Source organism: Pipistrellus hanaki (genome assembly GCF_964339955.1).
Source record: "Pipistrellus hanaki genome assembly, chromosome: 13".
NCBI lineage: Eukaryota > Metazoa > Chordata > Mammalia > Chiroptera > Vespertilionidae > Pipistrellus > Pipistrellus hanaki.
Window position 1 is genome coordinate 15,443,149 of NC_140515.1, and position 23,182 is coordinate 15,466,330.

Genomic DNA, 23,182 nt, shown 5'->3' on the forward strand with positions numbered 1-23,182 from the left:
TCTACTATGCACCAAATAAATATCTTTGCATAAATTGAAGAATTAATTTTTAAGATTCAATTGTAATCTTTGCCTCATCTGATTTTTGAAGTGCCTTTGCCAACAAGTTCACATTCTGTACAGAGTATAACTAACATGTGGCCTGTAGTAGACATTTAGCAAATGCTTATCGAATGAATTCTAATGAAATGCTCAAGATAACTACCATGTAGAACATTCTCCTGATCTCTGCAAGGCTGTTGCCTCCAAGCCTGACTTTACACCATGCAGAAATAGTATGGGGAAGGGAAGAAAAGATACCAATTGCATTATTTCAAATTACCACAAATCAGTCAGTTTCCTATATTTCAATGTTTAAGCAACATGATTGTTAAATTCAGATAAACTGCTGGTCTTACGGGCAAACTTCATAATTACGAAAGTCAATTTTACCGTGCTGGTACCTGACTCCTAGTTCCTACCTCTGGTGACATATGCTATTTCACCAGCACAGGCAGAAATGAAGCATGTCTCTGAATCCAGACACGATGAATAATGACTTGTTACTACAAGTTCTCAGCAGTCTAAATTCACTGCCAGAAAACAGAGTTTTGGGTTAGTGGCTCTTTGCATTCTTGTTTCTTTGCCCCATTCTTGGTAGCAGAAATGAAGCTTCCTAGTTTAGGGTTATATTCTGGGCAGAGAAAGCCATGGAGTAGAGAATTGATTTGTCAGTTATTTTGAACAGTCAGAGCTTCTGCTTCATGGAACCATCTTGGGTGGACTTATAAGTAATTAGGGCCCAGTTGGCATGGCTCAGTGGTTGAGCATTGACCTATGAACCAGGTCACAATTTGATTCCTGGTCAGGGCGCTTGCCCAGATTGCGGGCTGGATCACCAGTGTTGGGTATGTAGGAGGCAGCCAATGATTCTCACCATTGATGTTTCTCTCTCTACCTCTTCTTTTTCTCTGAAATCACTCTATATATCCTATATAATAAAGAGGTAATATGCAAATTGACCATCACTCCAACAGACAAGATGGCCGCCATCATGTGGTCAAAGATGGCTGCCTCATGTGGACACAAGATGGCCAGCAGGGGAGGGCAGTTGGGGGTGACCAGGCCAGCAGGGGAGGACAGTTAGGTGTTGATCAGGCTGGCAGGGGAGTGCTTAGGGGGTGATCAGGCTGGCAGGCAGAAGCTGTTAGGGCCAATCAGGCAGGCAGGCAGGCAAGCAAGCAAGCAAGCAAGCAAGCAAGCAAGCAGTTGGGAGCCAGCAGTCCTGGGTTGTGAGAACTGCCTGTTTAGGCCCAGACAGGACAAGGCCTTAAGTGGGCAGTTGGACATCCCTCATGTGGTCCCAGAGTGAAGAGGGTGCAAGCTGGGCTGAGGGACACATCATATAGCACTGGAAACTATTAACAGATTATTTCTTAAGTTCCATTACTTAGGGGAAATGAAATATCAGCTCTTTAATCTCCTTAGAAAGAAATATTGGAACCATGGTATTAAGAGTTGAGGCCACCTAAGGTTAAAAAAGAATGGTGTTTTAAAGCTGCCAGTTTCAGGTCCCCCTATTTGGAAATGTCAAAATTCCTTGTAAAGAAGCAGTTTGTACTGATCCTATATATTTCATATTCTCCAAGTCTTTCCAGTCTTCATCCTCACAATAAATATTAAGAAGTTGCTACAACTTTAGTCAATACACTGGGGAAAATAGTACTTCTTAGCAGACTCATAAAGTAAAAACAGTTTAATTCAATATGCAGCTAAAGCTTTGTCATTTTGAGGAGGAAAAACTCAGAAAAGACATTTCTTTTTGGCTTTCTGGCTGTGTAAAGACTCCTAATATTCATTGTACTAACATGGAAACTAAGATGAAGGGTCAGTGGGTATAAATGTGATTTGTTAAGGGAGACTAGCAACCTGATTTTTATTTGATATAGATATTTCCATAGAAATGCTCATCACTAATGAATACATCAAAAACCATACTTTATTTTATGTATAGCAATACAATTTACATATTAAATAACACTATAATAGAATGATTTGATATAGTTTTAAACAGAAGGTAAAAGGGAAAAATTTCAGGTTACAAAACCCCTCCCCCTGGAACAAATTAAAAAAAACAACCCAAAACACTTTTTCCAAATGGGTCAATGCAGCAAATGTCTTCAGTGACTATGTCTAATTCCTTTGCACAAATGGTCAATGGAATTTTAAAAAAACAACCAACTGTCACAATCACTGCCTCAAAGAAATAACACATGTTAGATTCTTTTGGAATGCAGAGATGATTCTTTCTACTTCAATACACAGAAAGTTGAATTCACATATCCACCACACACAAAAAAAACAAAAAACAAAAAAGAAAAATCAAAAACAAAACTATGACGGAGTTGAAACTAGAAAAAAATTAGCTTTATATGAAAATATAAAATTCTATGATTATATACCATAGATACAAAGTTCCCAGAAGATGCTTACCCAAGCAACAAAATATTTACAGTCTTAATGTCCAAACGAAGTGAAAGGAACACGACTCAACATGAAGGCTAAGTGATTTTTTTTTTGTTTGTTTGTTTTCAGTTTTTAGAAACAATGGCTGCTTGCTAGTTTCAAACGTCTTAACAAAAGAGTCACTACCCCAAATGTTGGAGAGTTGCGACATTTTATAAAATCGGCTGTCTCCTTTTCTGGAGATGTTTATTTCTTAAAACTCAAGATATTTTTTTTTCCTTGAAATTAATTATCCTCTGTAGAAAATTCTTCCCTTTGCAAATATTTAACAAAAATACTAAAAACAGTTTAACAGCTAAGACAAAGTAGAGGCCAAATATCATTATTACAATTCCTTCCTATTTGTAGCATGCCTTCTTTCTAGAGATAAGTGAAACTGATATTGGATGCTAAGTGGCAACATGTTCAGGGAAAGTGCAAAGGGGCAAGTGAAATTACAGCCAGTTTAAAAAAAAAAAAAAAAAAAAAAGGCAGGCATTTCCCTTCATAAAAAAATTCACTGATACCATCGGAGCATGAACTTTGGAACATAAGGAGCTGAAATGCATTTTCCAGTATAACTGCTAAATTCTTAAGACAAACTACATTTTTTATTTCTTAAATTATGATGAGTTTGGGTTTCTTTTATTATTATCATCATTATTTTTTGCTTTGAATCAGTACTATGTATCTTTGGTAAATTGGTACTATATTTTAATTTTTAAATACAGTATATAAGCATTCAAGAAAAATTTATAACAAGGCAGTTGTGCTGTGTCATTAAGAAATAATTAAGGTTAGTTGATTGAAATATGTCACTCTGGGCTAAACACTCCCAACAGCCAGACCTTGAATACCATTTCCTTCTCTGACCTTGCTGGCCTCTCCAACTTGATGGAAATAGACTAAAAGCTACAATGAATAAAGATTCAGAAAACCCATTCGATTGATCTTATTCTTCCTGAAATTCAGACGTTCAGTTTTTTGTATGTAAAAAAGATACTGTGGCTTTTGGATGCAAGAGAATTCTCCTGGTGGAGAAATAAGGTGTCTTTTCTCTGATGTCCAGCACGGACACTTGGCCTGGTCATTGCAATTCAATTTTGTATGATGTGCGCATTCTGTTTACCTAGAGCAAAAGTCATGTACCCAATAACGCTTATTCTACAAAATAGCACATACTGATTTGTAAAAGCTATTTCCTTCCCCCCGAGTGCAGTGGTGGTAACCTTGTTAAGCAATGTGCTTATGTTTCAAAGAAAATGCCATCTTTGAAGCCCCACCCCAGAAAAGCGGCAAGCATGCTTCTGCCAACAACAAATGAATAGGGGGGTACACTGTGGTCCAAGTGAGGAGCTGCTGTGCCTCACTGTCCTCAGGGAAGGATGCCTGGGTCGCTTTGGCAAGACGGGCAAATGGCAATTGCTCCTCGTTCAGGGGGCCAGGATTTGTAGCCTTTGGTTCAAGCCCGCTGTAAATCAACAACTGGCTCACAGAGAACTTACAAATCATCCCTGTAATGTTTCTATTCTGTTTTCTAGCTCTCTCTTTTATCATGCTTCTGATGGCCATCTAAGAGAGGGTCACAGGATTGTGTTGGAGGGTGTGCAGTTCCATGAATTGACACCTGTTAACAGCACAGAAGGGAATACTTGCTGTGGGTCTCCTAACCAATGTTTCCTTGTATTTTAAGAAAAAATTACTGAGGGATCATGAACCCCAACTTGAACATTACTTCTGAAAGTCAAGTCCGCTGTGCCAACTCATGTCAATACTCTAGTCGAGTGGTCGGCAAACTGCGGCTCGCGAGCCACGGTTTGCCGCTCTGTTGACTAATGAGTTTGCCGACCACTGTTCTAGTCTGTACAGCCAAAGTGACCTACTTAACTGACTGCAAAGATCTAGCAGTTCTAGGTCATAGTGATATGAAACCTTTCCCTTCCCGATCCCTGCGGCCTCCCGCAGTTGCAGTGCTTCATGTTCAAGGTTTATTCTTGCTTGTTAGGCAGAGCTTCTTGTGTCACCTCTGATGGGAGCAGGGGGACTGTAAAGGTGTCTTAACCATCTAGCACATTCAAAGTTAGCAAACGTGGCTCATTGCCACATCTTTTCTCCAGGACTGTTCTATGCTGCTGAATCTGTGTGATAGATGAGATTAACCTAGCCCTGAAAATTACGTAGCTCATGAGCACTGCATTGACTGGGCCTGCGCATTAGAACTCCTGGGCTCAGCCTGGGACCTCTCTGCTTAGGGGCTGAGGCCGTTCAGCACCGTTCTGACAAACCTCATGGAAAGCCAGTGAAGGGAAGTAGGACCTCAGTGCCGATGACCACTAACGTTCGAATGCCTACCAAGAGAGTAAAATTGCCAGTGGGGACTTTCTGTTGTAGTTTATTGGCATAAAAAATAACCAACCCCCTCCCGCCCCCCTTTTTTTTCTTAACAGGTCCAGTTCTGGCCATGATTTCACTCCTGACAGAAGTTGTCCCTCGAAAGCAAACAAGCACTAGGAGAAACAGATCTCAGTGGGTAGGTTGTTTTTTTTTTCTAACAGAAGTGAAATTCCTCATAATGTCCCTCATTCTCCCATTATGTACAGAGGGTGACTGTGGCTCCAGAGGCCAGGCCCTGGGCTCTGTGTGGTGATCATCTGCCTCTTGTACTGACGTATGTCTGTGCTTGAGGCTACACTACACAGAAACATACAAAGCCATCTCTCTCTTCTAAAAGCTATTTGAAAATGCAGATATCATGTTTTATCCAAGATTCTGTTTTCCTCTCTCCAAATCTAATTTGTCCACGTGTGGGAGTGTAGACGGTCCTAAGACTTATGCTAAGACAGTATTTTCATCCTAATTCTAAGTAGAAGGGTGTAGGTGGTTATGAGATTTTTCATGAAACGTTTGGCAAAAAAAAAGGAAAGAAAAGAATGTTAACTAGATAGGTAGTTTTTATTAGATTGCTATATGAGTAATAGGAATTTTAGAGGACTGGTTTCAAAATCACACACCTGCAAAAAGGTTCATATTCCACCTGACGTGAGGTATGGCATTATAAACCAAAAACATCAATGGAGAGTCGCTAAGGGGTTTCTTAAGGGAGCTGTGTAAAATATTGCCATCTCTCTATTGTAAAAGGTAGCCCTGCTTTGAGGGTGGAGCTATTTCAGAGTCAAATGGAAATAACACACGCCGTCCACATAGCTATTGTGAAAACTGTAATACAGAGATATCCTTTATTTTGACACAGTTGGGCATTTTTAAGCTATGAGTATACGTTTGTAACTAATAGGTGATGTTCACATGAAGCAACTTGGAAACCTTCTAATTTCTCAATGGATGTCTTCCCCATCATCCATGGAACTGCTTCAAGGCCATGAGGCTGACCAACCTTCTTAGTAGCTCCCAACCACCTACTATTCTTTAAAAGAAAACAATGCTCATCCACTAAAATAGAGAAGGCATACAGTATTGAACAATGCCTAAAAAAAAAAAAAAAGAAAAAAAAATAGCAGAGGAGGGCTGAGGAAAAATAGAGCATTGCCTGCTAGTAGAATGGTAACTGCTTTAGCAATAATAATAATAATAGAACCAAGATTCACTGTCCTAACAAAGACCTTCACTGTACTGAACTAAAAAAGGAGCATGTATGTTGTTACGGAATGTCACACCAGGGTTGCTTTAGTATTAGATTATAGGCAGTAACACTGATCAGATAGTGCAAACTAGGTCAAATTGCGTTTCACGGGAGTGGGTGGGTGGGTCGGGGGGAATGAACAGAGGTGCAAATGCTCAGTAGGATACCATTAAGACATAAAATGGCAAAAAATAAATATCAAAACTTTTATCAGTGTAAAAAAGTAACTGGGTTATTATATAACCTAGAGTCTGGCAAAAAAGGCCTCAAAAAAGTTCTCAGTCTTCAGAAGTTTTACAAATTAGGCGCCCTGGCGGGGTCGCCGTCACACCAGAGATTCCATGCTCTCGGCAGGGTCCGATTCGTCTGCGATGAGAACAGCACCATTTTTGTCCACGGCCATGGGACCGTTTCCATTCTCTTTAGTGCTGACCAGGCTGAGCATTGCTTTGTAGACAAACTGGTATTGTTCCTGAAACACAAGAGGAAGACGGTGTGAGCCAGAGGGCAGCTTCGGCATTTCATCTAAGGCAGGAATACTAATTAGAAATGTCACTGGAAAACATACTTGAGAAACAGGAATGGACACTGATGCTGTCTAAAAAAATCACATGAATCCTTTATAACCAAGACATGTGCTTCCTTCACATCCTTTAGGTTTCTGCTAGCTTGGAACTAAATCTAATTCCCACTGTGGAGAGTCAGCTAAGATAACAGGGTACCCGCCTATTGTAACTAGAGGACCCTGTACCTTAGAAAGCAGGGTTTCTCCAGCCCAGCACCCCTGACAGTTTGGGCCAGACGATTCTTTGTCTTGGAGGTCTGCTTCTTCACTGCAGCATCCTTGGACTCACTAGACGCCAGAGTGAGTCCAACTTCAGTTGTGACAACCAAAAAAGTCTCTGGACATTGCCAGATGTCCCCTGAGGATGGGGAGGGGGCCCAAATCACCCCCCGCTGAGAACCACTGCTCCACAGCTGGAGTTTTGACGGATGTTGTATAGTCTTCATAAATAAGCAGAATACTTACAATGTCTGTGAAAACTCCAGGCCGCATAAGATTGATCATTTTTGCAACCTGGAAAACATCCACGGCGTTTTCGTTCTCGAGCTGCTGGGACAGGGTGGTGAGGGCACACAGCATTCCTGCTGAAACCGCTCCATACCTTGGGAAGAAAGAAAAGGCTAGTTCAGATCTACCGAGGGGCTGGAAAACTATTAAATATGCAGTTTCTGCATTATTCTTACATGAAATAAAACATGACAAATTCTTACACCTTGAATACAAATAAGACCAATGTCCTCTTAACCATCACTCCAACTTTAAAGGTAAAGTATCCACAGATAAAAACGGTTGCAATTTTGGATGCGGCCTTCCAGATATCAGTATGTCAGTGCATTTCAACCAGCTCATTCTTTCCTCTGCTATAGGTTTACCAGATTCACTCATCGCCCAAGCACAGACATGTATGTGCATTGGAAGAGGAGCCCTGTGGAGAAGCACTGGACCTCAGGTATGCCTGTTTCCGTTTTCATGATATTGCCAATTTCTCTCCCGAGTGGTTGTTACCGATTTACACTTCTCCCAGCATGAGAATATTTGTTTTTCTTCATCATTTAATTAATTTATGTATTTATTTTTTGGTTAATCCTCACCCGATTAGAGAGAACGGAAGGGGGAGGGGCGAAAGAAAGAGAAAAAACATGGATGTGAGAGAAACACATGGATTGGTTGCCTCCCATACCAAGCCCACCAGGTTGAGGGTCGAACTTGCACATGCTCTTGACCAGGAATCAGAACCTTTGATGCACGGGCTTACGCTGTAACCATTGAGCAACACCAGCCAGGGTTTTCCTCGTCAATTTAAAGTTCAATACTTTTGCCAATCTGGTGGGTGAAAACTGTATCTTACTATTGTTTTCATTTGTATTTCTTGATTATCAGGGAAGTTGAATATTTTTTTGCTTATTGGCCATCTATATATCCTCTTTGGAAACTATTAATATGCTTTGAACATTTCTCTAATAGTCTTGTCTCTTTGAAATGGATTCATATTAGCTATTTTATATTACCTGTGGCACATGTTGCAAATGTTTTTTTTTCCAGTCTCTAGTTTCTGTTCACATTGATTGTGGTTGTTTATGTTGTACTGAAGTTTAGATGTAATCAAGTTTATCATCTTCTCATGTTTGTCTCTTTTGGAATCTTGTTTGAGAATGCTTTCTCTAGTCCAGTATTTTACATTGTTTTCACATTTAATGAATTCATCTGAATTTCATTCTGGTTTTGGTGTAAGATAAGGTCTGATTTTAGTTATTTTTTTCTAAGGGTAACTAATTGTTCCAGCTTATTTTTAATGCTTTCAATTAGAGTTTATAGTTTTCTCCATAGTCTTCGCTAATTTCATTCTGGGTTAACTCCTAGGTGTTTTAGAGTTTGTTACTGAGAATGGGCTCACGGCATTTTCTGTTTGGTTTCAATTGATAGAAAGTTCATTTTCACATGGTGAACTTGTATCTGGCCACACGGCAGGACTCTTTAAGGTAGGGGTGTTGAACTCAATCAGAGAAGGGGCCAAAATCTAAAATCCAGCCTAAATCGCGGGCCAAATGGTTTACTGAACAGTCATAAACTGACAATGTCATAAACTGACAGCGGAGTGCAGTGATGACAGCGCGGTGCGGGCCACATTGCAAGGCCTGGCGGGCTGGATTTGGCCCGCGGGCCTTGTGTTTGACACATGTGCTTTAAGGCCTAATAATCTGTGAGCATTTGCCTGAGGTTGGCTACATCTTTATCTGCCAGTAATGCCAGTTTGGCATCTTTTTAGCCCTTAGGTATTTTGCTTTACTGTGAGGGTCAGGGCCTCCATAGTTTTCTACTCTAGCACTACAAGGATACATCATGTTGTATTCTTTAATGGTAAAGCTTCTAAGGTTTTTTTTTAAAATATATTTTATTGATTTTTTTACAGAGAGGGATAGAGAGAAACATCGATGAGAGAGAATCATCAATCATCTGCCTCCTGCACACTCCCTACTGGGGATGTGCCCGCAACCAAGATACATGCCCTTGACCAGATCGAACCCGGGACCCTTCATTCCGCTGGCCAACGCCCTACCCACTGAGCCAAACCAGTTTCGGCAAAAGCTTCTAAATTTTTAACGTTAAATAAAAATGGTACAGGTTTCTGATAAATAACATTGATCAAGTTAAAGAGGATGCTTTATACTTTTAGTTTGCTGAGTTTTTTTTCTTTGAGGGATGGGGATTATGAGTAGGTGCTATTTTGGCTTTGCAACATCTATTGATTTTTTTTAAGCAATACCTTTAATAATAATGCTCTGAATTCACTGAGTTTTTTGGTAATATTTAACCTGCTCTTCATTCCCAGAATCAATCTAACCTTTTCATGATGTATAATTCTTTGACTATAACACACTGGTTTTATTTAAGAGTATTTAGACCTTTTTATCCACATTTTCATGTCTGTTTTCTGTGTGTTGTTTAAATCTCCAGATGTCAGAACTTAGTGGCCTTAACAGTTTTGAGAACTCATCCTTTTATTTGTTTTTAGTTTAGATCCCTAATGTGTGGTGCGCTCTTACTATGCTGCTAGGCTCTTTCCTAGATATTTTACGTGCATCAACTTAACCTTCATAATAACCTGTTTTCAGGTACCACTATTATCCACATTTTGAGGTTGAAGGAACAAGGCACATTTAGGTGAATTAACTGGTCAAAGCCTCATAGCGGGTGACTAGAGCCCAGATTTGAGCTGATACATGTAAATGGCTAGGAACAGAGACTAGCACATCTACCATATGTTCAAAAAGTATTATTTATTACTAGAGGCCCAGTGCACAAAAATTCATGCACTCAGGGTATGTGTGTGTGGTGGTGGGGGTCCCTCAGCTCAGCCAGCACAGCCCGGGAGCCCTCGGAGGATGTCTGACTGATGGCAGTAGGACACCGGACACCGTTAGCACTGCCAAGGAGGCCGGAGAGGCCTGTGCTTGCAGCTGTCAGCCCCGCTTGTGGCTGAGTGGAGCTCCCCCTGTGGTAACACACTGACCACCAGGGGGCAGCTCCTGCATTGAGTGTCTGCCCCCTGGTGGTCAGTTCCCATCATAGTAACCTGTCCGTCCACAGTTAGGGTCAATTTGCATATTACCCTTTTATTATATAGGATGCTTATGATTGAAGGGAGAGGGGCAGGAAGAGATTAACCAAAAACGTATACGCACATGCATAACCCATGGATGCCAACCGCAGTGCAGTGAAAACCTGGAGGTAGGAAGGGGGCGTGGAGGAGGTCAACGGTAAAAAAGGGTGGTATATCGGCCATACTTTCAACAATAAAGGTAAGTTATAAAAGAGTTTACTAGTACGAAATTCTAAATAATTTTAAATACTTATGTCCTTTAAAATACTTCTATTACTTTAGCCTTTTATTATAGAAAATATCAAACCTACATAAAAGTACAATAGTACTATAGCAATTGATAAATCACAACAGTCACCAGCTCAAGGGAAATCTTATTTTATCTCTACTTCCTCCCCCATGTCCATTGAAGGAAATCACAAGTATCTTATTCATTAATATTTTCTTATAAGGATTTGAAAAAAATAAACATTATCATCACACCTAAGGATATTAACAATTCTCAAATGTTTTCATGTAATTACAGATATATGGTAGATTTTTTTGTCACCATTTTTCAAAGTTCTATCTTTCATTAGACTTACTATCTCCTCCCTGCCCCCATTTTAATTCCTTGAACTTTTAAAAAATGTATCTATTTTTTCCTTTTTTCTTGAGGTGAAACAGCCTTATTTTTTAAACTTTTCTGCAATAAATAACAACTTAGGCTAGATTTTTTTTTTCTCAGTGTAGTTAGGCTACATTTAATTTTAAGTATTTTGTAATTTCTATTTTCAATACCTCTTTAACCCATCAATTATCTACAATTCTAGATATAAGGACTTCATTGTCTTATTATAAGGATTTGGGGTATCATTTCATTATTGGTTTTTAATATTCATTGTAATCAAGGAATGTGGCACCATTTTTTTTTTTTAATGTACTGAAATTCCATTTATGGTCAATTTATCTAAATAAACTAAACTATATGGTCTCTCAATACAGTCTCTTAGGTAAACTTTTACATATCACTGTTAGATCAGTCTTGTTAATTGTGGTATTCAGGTCTCTTATTGTTCCAATTCATCATGGTCATTCCATGTAAGAATTCATCTCTTTATTCGGTTCTCGAAAAACCTCAGCCATTATTTATTCCTCTTGCATCTCTCCATGGGGGTCACCTCTTAGACCAGTGGTCGGCAAACTCATTAGTCAACAGAGCGGCAAACTGCGGCTCGAAAGCCACGTGTGGCTGGCGAGCCACAGTTTGCCAACCACTGTCTTAGACATACGTTGAAACTTTTGTATCCAGTTTGATTTCAGCTTTGTCCATTTTACTACCAGCACATCTTTCCATTTCCTTGACTCTAATTTGTTCCTGACACACACACAGGTTTTTAATTCATTTCACAAGGTCTTCCTTCAGATCTTTGAGCATATTTTAAAATCCTATTATGATTGCTCTTTTCTCTTTTCTCAGAGGATGCTAAGTTGTACTGAGTTTACTACTTTGTTATTTTAGCATGACACCAATGTTTTCCAGAGGGAGAATTTAACTGTTGCTAGTCTGTTCTAGAGAAACTGTTAAACTTGGGGATCCTTTTCCCCTTCCTTTGTTCTTTCTTAAAGTTACCCAAACCATGTGGGGTTGCTCTGGCCTTTCCTATATTTAGCCACTCTTAAGTCAATATCTAAATTAAAATGAAGTATCTATGCAAGAAGACTTAGTTTTTAGTCATGTTCAATCAAACAGATATTTTTAAGTACCTTCTATAAACCAAGCATGAATATGAAAGAATAAAGATTGAAAGGCCTTTTTTTTTTTTTTTTTTTTAAAGCAGTTTAGGAGTTAAATTTCGTGGATCTGCACTTAAAATGATAGGGCTGTGGTAAAAAAAAAAAAATGAGGCGGGTCATTTATAAGCCAGATCAGTAAGAATAGCATACAAAGTGCCGCCTCTGGCAGCTAGTCTGCACTCCCTGGAAGCAATGCTTGTTTAATTAGTGCTGGGAACGAACCATTTTCATCTTTCCCTTCCTACCTACGCCACAAAGACATGAAAAGAAATGCAAGCACTTTAAGTTACCAACCAGTGCAATGTTTGTAGGTGCTCTGCTGATACACATTTTACAAAACACCGGAGTTCCTTGCATAGTCAGTGATATATTAACATCTATATGTCCATTTAATTACTTTCTACTACTACATATAACTACTCACAATTGTTACAGCTTTACTTTTTTCTTTTGAAATATTTTGATATATTTTTTTTTTTACAGAGAGGAAGGGAGAAGGATAGAGAACTAGAAACATCGATCAGCTGCCTCTTGCACACTCCCTACTGGAGATGTGCCCGCAACCAAGGTACATACCCTTGGCCAGAATCGAACCTGGGACCTCTCAGTCCACAGGCTGATGCTCTATCCACTGAGCCAAACCGGTTTCGGCCAGCTTTACTGTTAAGAGGTTGTTTTTAACACGATAGCCAAGAATGCAATCTTGGGGGGAATTGCAGTGCAAACACTTCCCGCAGTACGGTAAGAAATTAAAACTTTGTAAATGAATGAGAAATTAGGAAAACACTCAGTCTGACAGATGTGAGTGCAGGATGCTTACTGGGAAAGCAGCTGGATTCGACTGTGTCAGGGCTGGCTTCTAGCCTCACCACCTGGGTAGTTGCAAGGAGAAGCGGGAGTGTGGTTTGCTGGATCCCCTACTCAGAAAGGTCCTACTCTTAAGTTCAGTGCTCTGCTGTAGCCATGTAGAAATTCTTAATTTTTGACAACTGTTCCTGGTCCCCACTGATTGTAGCTCTGACACTGTCTGTGTACACAGGCTGTGACAGTCACTATCCTTGTTTTCCCCTATGTGAAACGGGCATCCTAAAGCTCCCCTCCCAGAGGGTAAATTTGAGGATTAAATGAATCGGTGATGAAGGAGTGTGTCTGCAGCAGCTGGTATAGACGGCACTCCATACATTTCTGCATCTCCTATAGACGGTCTCAGGACCAGATTAAAATAAGTTATTGAAAAGCCGGTGCACGATCGGAGCCAGGGAGAGCTTTTGCTTATTGGGGCTCTATCTCTCAATATCAGCAATCAGAACTGAGGCAGACCATGCAAGCACAATACTCCATTAAGCAACAGAGCAAGGGTGCCCTCCCAGGTCTCACAGCCCGGGAGCGCTGCACTGCACGCTCACGGCAGAAGGATGGAGGGCCTTGACGACCGCCTCCCTCTCCCCTCCAATTCCCCGATCAAGTAAGTGTCCTTAGAACACACTTCGAGAACTGTTCTGTGACATTAGACTACTGTGATATCCAACAGGGTGTCAGATACGCCCCCAGAGGGAATGTGCTGTGAGTGAGGGCCTCGTCTACTGCCTCATAAGACCGTGGAAGAACCATGCCGATCTCCCAGCTTCTGTGGAAACAGACTTCCTCGTATAAAAACTTGACAGTAATGATACGGCTCAGCTCTGAACAGAACTGACTTAAGCAGATGAATTCAGGATGCTTAAGTTTAGTGCTCTGTTGCAGCCACGCAGAAATTCTTAATCAGCTGCTCTCAAAGAGCATCAGCTTACTTTTTGTCATTTATCTAGAAATGTCATCTACCTGGCTCCCAGTTGAGGACCCTGAAAGCAGGTGTTGAAAGATCGCTGTGAAGACCAGAGATATCGTGGAGTCTGTGCACTGAGAGCTGAACTCTGACTTAGAGTGGAAGCGCTCAGATCTGTTCACTTCTAATTTTGAGCTTAAAACACCTTGTAAATTGGCTTTACTGTTCACAGAAGAATTGACAAACACAACAAAAACAAGATGTGAGGATCTCTGGGGAAAAATTCCTATCAGGGTACATAACCTTGAATTTTTGTAGGTCATCACAGTCTGAAGCTTAGTGCCCACTAATGCCAATACAGTGGTGCCTCGCATAACGAACGCCTCGCACAGCGAACTTTGGACAGGTTCTTCATGAAACCATCGGCCAAAAAGCAGAAAATGGATGAAGATGTGCAAGATTCGGTAGACTCTACTTAGTCTGTCTTAAAATTAAAAAAATGTGTGTTTTTTTTTAAAAAAATTATGTTTTTAGATGTATCTAAATAAAAATATGTCATCTTAGCATATTTTATGCTACAGAACGAATTATTTTTTTTAACATGTATTGTTATGGGAAAACGCGTTTCACATAACGAACTTTTCGCATAACAAGCTTGCTCCTGGAAAGAATTAAGTTTGTTGTGTGAGGCACCACTGTACTTGCCAGGTACCTACTATGTACTAGGCACTGGGTTTTACCCTGTGGAGACAGGGATAAGAAAGTTACCACTATTGGTCTCAACAGTCATGTGGACAAATAGTTACAATCAACATATATAATAAAAGCCTAATATGCTAAGTGTCCAGTTGTCTGGTTGGCAGTTCAGCCAATCAAAGCATGATATGCTAATGATATGCTAAGGTCACTCAACTGCTCACTATGACATATCCTGACCACCAGGGGGCACACAGTCAGCCGGTCGGTATGGGCAGGTGCTCTGACATGTAGGTTAGCTTGCTGCTGGGATCCAGCAAATTGGAACTGAGCAAGATGGGCTGGGCAAGATGGGCTAGGCATGCCCTGGAGCCCTCCCAGGACCCGATAGTGTACCGGTGGGGTCCCTTGGCCTGGCCTGCATCCTCTGACATCTCTCAAGGGGTCCCAGAATGCAAGAGAGCCAATTTCAGCCTGATCCTGCAAGCCAGGCCGAGGGGCCCCACTGGCACACGAATTCATGCACCAGACCTCTAATATGTGATAAATAGGAATGGCTCTAGTAAGGATGTGATGCTTATAAATGATTTTGAAACCTCTGGAATGAGTTATAGACATTTGGAACAGTGTGTTGAATGAAGAAGCACTCAGAGGACAGTCTTTGCAGGGAAAGCGGCCTGTAGGAGGGCGGCTGGCAGCTGGAAAAGGAAGCAGAATTTGGAAAGTGTGCTGGAAGGGTGGGGAGCAGCAACATGAAGTGGTAGATGGGGCCAGCTGGAAGAGGACAAGTTTGGTTTTAGATGAGCTACATATAAGGGGTTTGTAGGCCATCATGAAGGGACATTTATAGGTACTGAAAGGTCACTGGCATTCAGAGTATTGCACTAGAGCTGGCAGCTGTTTAAGAGTTGTTTCTGAGTAATGTGGAAAAGGAATTTGTGTGGAATCGCTTATCACCTAATGATGGAGAAATGAATGAACACCCTGCTTTAGGTGGTTTTCATCCCACTATATCTGTAGACCCACTGGTTTAGGTTAACTTGACCTTATTTAGACCTAAGAATGCTTCCTTTGATAAATCCTGAGGTGGGATAAAATAAAAATTATTGAATATAATATACTCACAAGCTGAATACAAATAAGTGAATGAAACAGTGCTGCTAATACTATTTAACTAGGTGGCGGTGTGTTTTTCTTTTCTCCTTCCCTTACCATAAAATTATAAGATAAAGTGTTTTTACTGACTTTAGGACAAAATTCCTTGGAGTATTACCATACCATCCAAGTGAGTCTTAGAACTTGGGCAGCAACATTAAGATTTGGCCTGAATTAATAGGAGATGATAGGTAACACCCAGAAGTAATTTAAAAATGATTCAGTTGCCGAAACCGGTTTGGCTTAGTGGATAGAGCATCAGACTGAAGGGTCCCAGGTTCGATTCCGGTCAAGGGCATGTACCTTGGTTGCGGGCACATCCCCATTGGGGGTGTGCAGGAGGCAGCTAATCGATATTTCTCTCTCGTCGATGTTTTTCGAGGCTGTGTGCTGTTTTTATACACTGTTGGTGGTTTTCACATTAACTGAGGTTTGGACTATAATGCTCTTCTAAATCTAAGGCCAACATTCTGTAATAGTCACTATTTCCTAAGGAAGCAGCCAGTAAAATGGCTTCCTTCAAGTAGAAGAGAACTCTGGATTTGAGGTAAAGGTGCTGTCCTAGACCAAAAACCTTTGTGCACTTTCAATTATATCATAAGTTCAAGGGGGTGGGGTGGGGGAAATACGTACGCTATTGAAGAAGTTGGTAATTGAATGAGCATGATGGAAGCACTGGCCAAGGAAGCTAGATCCCTGGGAACTAAACTAGAGAGGAGGATGTGTAACTAGTGCCATGCCGGCTAAAGGTTGGTGAGGTTCGATACAGCTGACTCACAGGTTTGGCCAGACACCCATACACCATGAGGCCTGTCTGTGGCCCTTTCCCTCTTAGGAAAATGGACGGATCTGGGTTTGAACACAGTTTGTACCTTAAAATATCTGAGCCAAGAGCAACTTCTTCTCTTTGAGACCTACCCTCTTTACCTTGAAAACGCCGAAGACAGAGCTCTAAGCTTCAAAGCACACTGTAAACTCTAGTAGTTCAACTTTACTGCTAACCAACACAACCATATTTAAAACGGTTTCTTCCCTAATAGGTGTTTTTGAAAATTCCATGTAGGAGTGTTAAAATAAAGGTAACTATCCAATCGGCAACTATCCAATCAGCATAGATAATCAGCATAGATAACTGATTATTTGTGTTACTGAAACACAAAACCTCGGCAAGCATGCAACTCTATTTTTCTGGGCTCAGATACGGGACTTTCCCCTTTCTAGAGCACACGTTACAAGGCAGACAGGACCACAACACCCTGCACAGGTACATGTCAGAAATGACACAGAAGCGTCCTGAGAGGGAACAGGTTTCTAAAATGCCCTCCCTTCCCGCTGCTGGAGCAATGCAACAGGCAACCGTGTGAACTTGAAACTTAAGAAGCAGATACATACTCATCGTGGACAATGGTGGGGCCATCCCTGGTTAAGGCCTCTTCCTTGATGACATTGACAAGTTCAAAGGTGCTGCTGATGGGGGCGTCTGGGTTAGGCCACTTGGGACACTGAAAGTGCCGGACTTCCAGTACGTAGTCATCCTGCAACGAGACAACAGCGTTCATCTCTGCCCTCCAGTGGCTGGAACCTGCTCCCGAGAAAGCACGTATTGCAGACAGACAGCTAAAGAATCCAGAGCAGCTCATGACAGCGAAACAGGAGAATCCTATTTTGTTCAGGGAAAAATTTCATGGGACAATTTTTCTCATCTTTAAAATTAAAGAAGAGGTTAAGGGATCATTTCTAATATAAGCCAGCTGCCCTCTTACCTGCCCCTTAAGAAGGCAGTTACTACACATCAAAATTCTGTGTAACCAAAAGTCTTATCATTATCATCCCTGCAACACACCGCAAGCTTTCCATTTCTGATGGCAAAGAAAACACAGCTCTAGTATATTGTTTGTTCCAGTTATGTCAACAGACCCATTTGTATGTGCCACTCAGAGGAGCTGGTTATATTTCATCCACCCAGCTGGGAAAGCAAATACTGGAAGGTGGAAAAAGGGGAATATACATATTTCAAACGAAGTCCTACTCACATGCCTGGAAGGTGGTCAATTACTTCAGTTACTCAGGCCAGTCTGCCCAGATATAGCTATTCCTCAGCACGGAGGGTTAGGTTACCTGTGTAGCTTCCAGAATAAAGTCGTGGATGATGATCTGTTCTTCATTAGAGAGGCACAGTCTGTCTTTGCTGATGAGGGTGACGGTAAAGGCCTCACAGTTCATGGATTCTTCTCGACTTGGCCAGTACACAAACTCATCTTCTGCCTATGGGAACCAAAATGCATCCATAGATAAAATCCTCTGTGCTGCCAAACATTTATGAATTTTCTTGCAAAATGATTTCTTAACGCTTGCTATACCTCTCACGTCATCTTTTAAATTAGGTTCATAGAATTATATCCTTACCTAATCATGCTGAGTTCATTGGTTATTCATTGCATTCTATTGTAAAACATACGTGATCATAACCATTTCTACCAATTCTCACCTATGCCACCGTAACAACCAAAATGCATCTATGGAGGATGCATTGGCCGCAGCTGAGAAGTGTTCTGTAATATATTGTCATGGAAAAGGAGATGGGATTTAGGTCAATCAATTCTAAGCTATTATTCATAATTGCTTAAGCAACTAAGGCTAATTGTCATTTCCTATGAATTATGTTAATAATAGTTCACAGTTGGTTAACATTTTGCAAAGGACTTCCATAACATTATCTTATTTAATGATTGTAGTATACTAGTGAGGGAAGGGATTTTTCTCATTGTCCTTAACAGGACATCAGGACTCAAGAGAGGTCCATGAGTTGTCCCAAATCTCTGATAAATGTTAAAGGGAAGAGGCTGTACATAAATAAGCATTTGTCTGTAGTTACAAGGTGTTCTTTAAATGAAAAGTTAGTACATGATGTTAGGTTTCAAAAGGGGATAACATAGAAAGCCTTTTAGCCTTGAATCAGGCAAGCTTTAAAATGTTCCTCTATTTTAAAATTAAAAGTAAACATTCAGGCTTCGTACTTGAGTTCTATCCTTGAAAACCATGGAGACCTAAAAAGACAGTTAATTGTTGCAGAAATACAATGATTTTGACAATAAGCCCTCCTCCCTAGTCGGTTCCTGAGGCAAACTAAACTTTCTTGGGGCATTTTCCTAAAAATGCTAAGATACTGCTAGTGAAGTCAGAAATAATTCTGAATAGTGTTCAAAACAAAGAGGGTTTTGTTTAATATTACAATGTTGCATTAGAAATGAGCCAGCAGTCCAATAAGAATTATCACCCTTTCAAGTTTCAATACAGCTATTGCCAAGTACGTCTTTATTTTTAAAGCTCAGCATAAGGAGAAGCAGATTAGCGATTGGGTTCAGGCTATACAAAAGAAGTCTGTAACTGTCAGTGTTTCAATAAACTTCATCCAAAGGAGAAGGAAGTAGGACCCTTTTAACAGCTATTAAACACAAGGTCATTGTTGATGGTCAAGGCCACTGAATTCAACCAATATGCATAGACTGAGCATAGGATTTAGGGTGGATGTGATCCTGAATCAATCAATGCAGCCGAGCCTTACACTCCATGGCTGAAAGTGGGAATAGTAACACTCCCATCTCAGAGAACTTGTGTGAGGGCAGCATGAAGAGGAAATTATGGAGTGCTCTAAAGGCTGCCGGAGGGATGGAGTTGTGGTGACAGAAAGGCAGAGAGAGACGTTTGAATACAGGTAGTAAACGGGAATAATGGGTCATCTTGAAAGACTGAGAAAAACATATGCTACTCGTTAATTCAGTAGGCACCCTGGTCTCATGCTTATTTTGTGACAAATATATTTACAAAGGGTCAGCGAAGTCTAGGCATCTCTAACGGCGTTCTGCATCAGGAACCAGTGACTTCCGGGCTAGTCACAGAATTGTGGTCTTGAACCCAAGGCCTTTTGGTATATCAGCTGATGCCCTAACCACTGAGAAGCACTGGCCAATTTTTTTTAGGAAAAACTACAATTAATGAATCTGACTTTGGGCACTGGAGCTGAGAGTACAGCCCCCCTACGCCTCAGTGACACTGAGATGACATGGTCCAGGGCAGGTCCTATAGCCTCAGGTCTGCAGACCATGTGTCCACTCATTTGGTCCAGCCTCCCCATACCAATGAGTACATGCTTTTGGTGACTGTCCTCTGTTAAGTGAAAATAAAATACTAATTCATCCAACAAATGAATGTCTTAACAGCCCTAAATGCCTCAAAATTCCTCATGCCAACAGAACAGACCCCTATTGCCAGCTAATTTGAAAATTTACACTAAGTTTTCAGCGTCAGCTTCTCAACTTGGTTGCCACTCTATGGTGCAGAAGCAGTCTTGGTATTCTGAAGCTGGAGCAGAATGCGGCAGCAAAGAAGTTCCTACTGACTGGCACACGGTCAAATGCATGTCACCCAGCCTCGGGTTCAATCACACTGCTCTTTCCTGACTGAAAACCTCTCTAATCTGACACTCATGAGGCAGATCCTCATAGTGTTTTTGTTTTGACTTCATGTGCTCACATGTCCTTACAGTAACGTTTGAACCCAAGTAATTTTGAAACGTAGAGATCTAAGCACAGAAATTTAAGCTTATCTATGCATACTTGCTGACCCTTCTCAAGTACTTCAGAGAGCTCAACAGGGAAGGACTAGGAGAGGAGAAAAAGGTAGTCGCTTAGTGAAGTTCTTAAACACCTTTGCGTGGGCATGGGAGAGCCTTTCCTTCCCTCCTTCCCTGAAATGGCTCTGCATTACCGACGACAGGGAAAAGCAGTGTTATTACTTTTTATACAATTTTTTGGGGGTGGCTGGGTGATACTTCTATGATGTGGGTGGGACACCCACTACAGCAAAAATGATTGAAAGCACGAGCTCAGGTGACTGAGGTTTAAATCTTGACTCGATTGATCATTCATGTATGCCCTTGAGCAACTTACTTCCCTCAGTTTCCCCAGCTACTCAATGAGGCAATAGTACCTATGTATGCAATTGTAGAGAATGAATGAGTTAATAACCAGTGCCACCCCAATAAGTTAAAAAAATACATGTAGAGTGGTAAGTACAGCTACATTCTCAAATATTAGCTGCCATTATTTTTAGAGGCTGTGAAGGTTATGCATTAATGAGGTTAATAAGAAGGCCTTTTTCAAAGCCCGCTACTGCCCTGCCATGCACAGTGCACCTGAGGGGTGATACCACCAGCGTTAGAGCATCAGGTAATGGACTGGCAGGGAGGGTACCTGGGTCTGCAAAAGGACTCTGAGCAGACTTAACCATGAGAGGTCTGGGTTCCCCAGACACTATGCAGCCCTGTGGCAAGATACCAAAGGAATTCATGCTTCTGGCCAGTTCACATACAACAGATGTGCCTCACTTACCAGGCTCTGGTTGTCTGGCAGCATGACAATGATCTGTGCATTGTGATCCCAAATCATTCGCCAGAAGTCTTTCGTAGTATGTGGCAGAGGATGCTGGGTTATAATAAATTCATTACTCCTGTAATAGCCCTTCGGTTAGGAAGACAAACAGTTAGTGATTTATGAGCATTTTATTCTAACTTTGCAGAAGTAAAACACATTCATGAAACAAGGTAAGCACTGCTGGGACCGTACTGAAATAATTGGGGGGGGAAAAGGCATTCAGTGCATTTGGCTAATTTTTAGATGCACTTCTGCTAACACGTGTAGACAATTTTCTCTCCATGTACAATTCACTTCTAGTGGCCCCTGCTGTTTTTACTTAACAGTAATTTCAGCATTTATTTAAAGACGAGATGGGTGGAATTAACAATAAAATTAATTCCTTAACAAGCGCTTTTCTTAGTTTAAGCATTTCTGTGCTCCCAACGATTAGGGGTCTTTTGTTAGAGGTTCCAAGACACGGAAATCTCTCTAATTTTGATATTACAACGTTGAGAAATTCTTTGAAAAATGCAATCAGTCACATAGGTGGCATCTGCTCTTTAGCACCTTTCAGTTTAATTGGCTCTATTTATAATTAACGGTTGACTCTCACCATGATGTAAGAAGCATTAATGTAATCTGTTCCTTTCATTCCAGGCAATGGTGCAAGGCCCACTCGAGCGCGCTCAGCTGTCACAGGAGAAAACAAAACGCCACATTTGCCTGTTACACACATGGAACCACCAGCACGTCCTAAACTTTCCCCGGTAACATCCTCCTGGCTCCCCTTTCTTTTTAGCCACGCTAAAGTGTTACAGCTTAGCAGAATGTAAAATGTGCTCCACATCCCCAGGACATGGGCAGTGTGAATGACAGGTTTCAGATCAAGTTTTTTTCTGGTTTCATAGTACTACAACTGCACCACTGTATCCTTTTTTTTTTTTTTTTAATTTCTTTATTGATTAAGGTATCACATATTTGTCCTCATCCCCCCATTCCAATCCCCCACTCATCCCCCTATTGTCCTTGACCACTGGTTAGGCTCATATGTATGCACACAAGTCCTTTGGTTGATCTCTCCCTTTTATCCCCACCTTCCCTTTGAGGTCCAACAGTCTGACCCATGGCTCCTTATCTCTGGGTCTGTTCTTGTTCATCAGTCTATATTGTTCACCATTTTCCCTAGATGAGTGAGATCATGTCCTACTGGAAATATACTTATAAGAACCGAAAATGAGACAAGCAATAATGGTTATGCCGAAAGGCAACTGTTGGCCCAGAAAGAAACTCACTATAGACTGATTCATTTGCACCACTGTATCTTACTTCACTCTCCCCATGAGGGGCTTAAAACACAGTGGCCTTTCCCAGTGGAGATCATCTCTCCAATGATCGCCTGTGTCCTGATTTATTTATAGAAAGGTCACCACCGAGCAGTGGCGCTTTGATCTCAACAGGAGACTATTTCCGTGGTCCAGTCACCACTGTGCAGGTTCATCTTGGGAACCCAAGTGGTAAAGGAGTGTTAATGCCACAGTGTTAACCGGTAACGACTTGACTTCTTTATAGTTACTTCTACCAAGAACTGTAGAAGTGACCCAGTTCTTGCATTTTGAGGTGAACTGAAACTAGGCATCATGTTATGCAGCTGCAGTGACTTGCTGGCACTGAGAGCCAGCCAGCCCTCCCCAATTTGACCCAATTGCCTGTGCTGTCCTGCCCTAACCTTTCCTAGGGAGTATCTGATTCATATTATTACTACGTAATATCCAATAAAAAAGACATAGCACACCCAATCAAATCAAACTGTAGGATCTTACATGGCACTACCGAAGAGTTTCTGTTCTTTTCTTTGTTGCACTCTTTCTGAGCACTGAAGCATTCCACGTATTTTGCATTACACTGTGTGACCAGCTGAAAGAAAAACCACATTTCAGTCTTCATTTGAGGGCAGAGTTGTGGACATGCAAACTAACCTTGCTGTGATAATCATTGCACAATACATATGTTCATCAAAATACCTTGAACTACAATATTAACCCTTTGCACTCCGCTGTCCCCTCTCAGGGGACATTGCAGTTTATTAGTG

The 23,182-nt window shown here is 41.1% G+C and overlaps 1 protein-coding gene across 4 annotated transcripts in view; it reads right to left on the bottom strand.

The window, feature by feature from the left end:
- Positions 1-1,960: 1,960 nt before the first annotated feature.
- Positions 1,961-23,182, bottom strand: part of PTPRG (protein tyrosine phosphatase receptor type G) — a 640,445-nt gene continuing 619,223 nt past the window's right edge. For all 4 annotated transcript variants that reach the window (XM_084902696.1, XM_084902695.1, XM_084902698.1 and 1 more), the window contains 7 exons: positions 22,914-23,007; positions 21,707-21,783; positions 21,070-21,198; positions 17,798-17,944; positions 17,072-17,214; positions 7,152-7,287; positions 1,961-6,593 (listed from right to left, as the gene is read on the bottom strand). In XM_084902696.1, the coding sequence (XP_084758822.1) occupies positions 6,447-6,593; positions 7,152-7,287; positions 17,072-17,214; positions 17,798-17,944; positions 21,070-21,198; positions 21,707-21,783; positions 22,914-23,007 (873 nt within the window). In that variant the 3' untranslated portion in view covers positions 1,961-6,446. The remainder of the gene's footprint in view (positions 6,594-7,151; positions 7,288-17,071; positions 17,215-17,797; positions 17,945-21,069; positions 21,199-21,706; positions 21,784-22,913; positions 23,008-23,182) is intronic.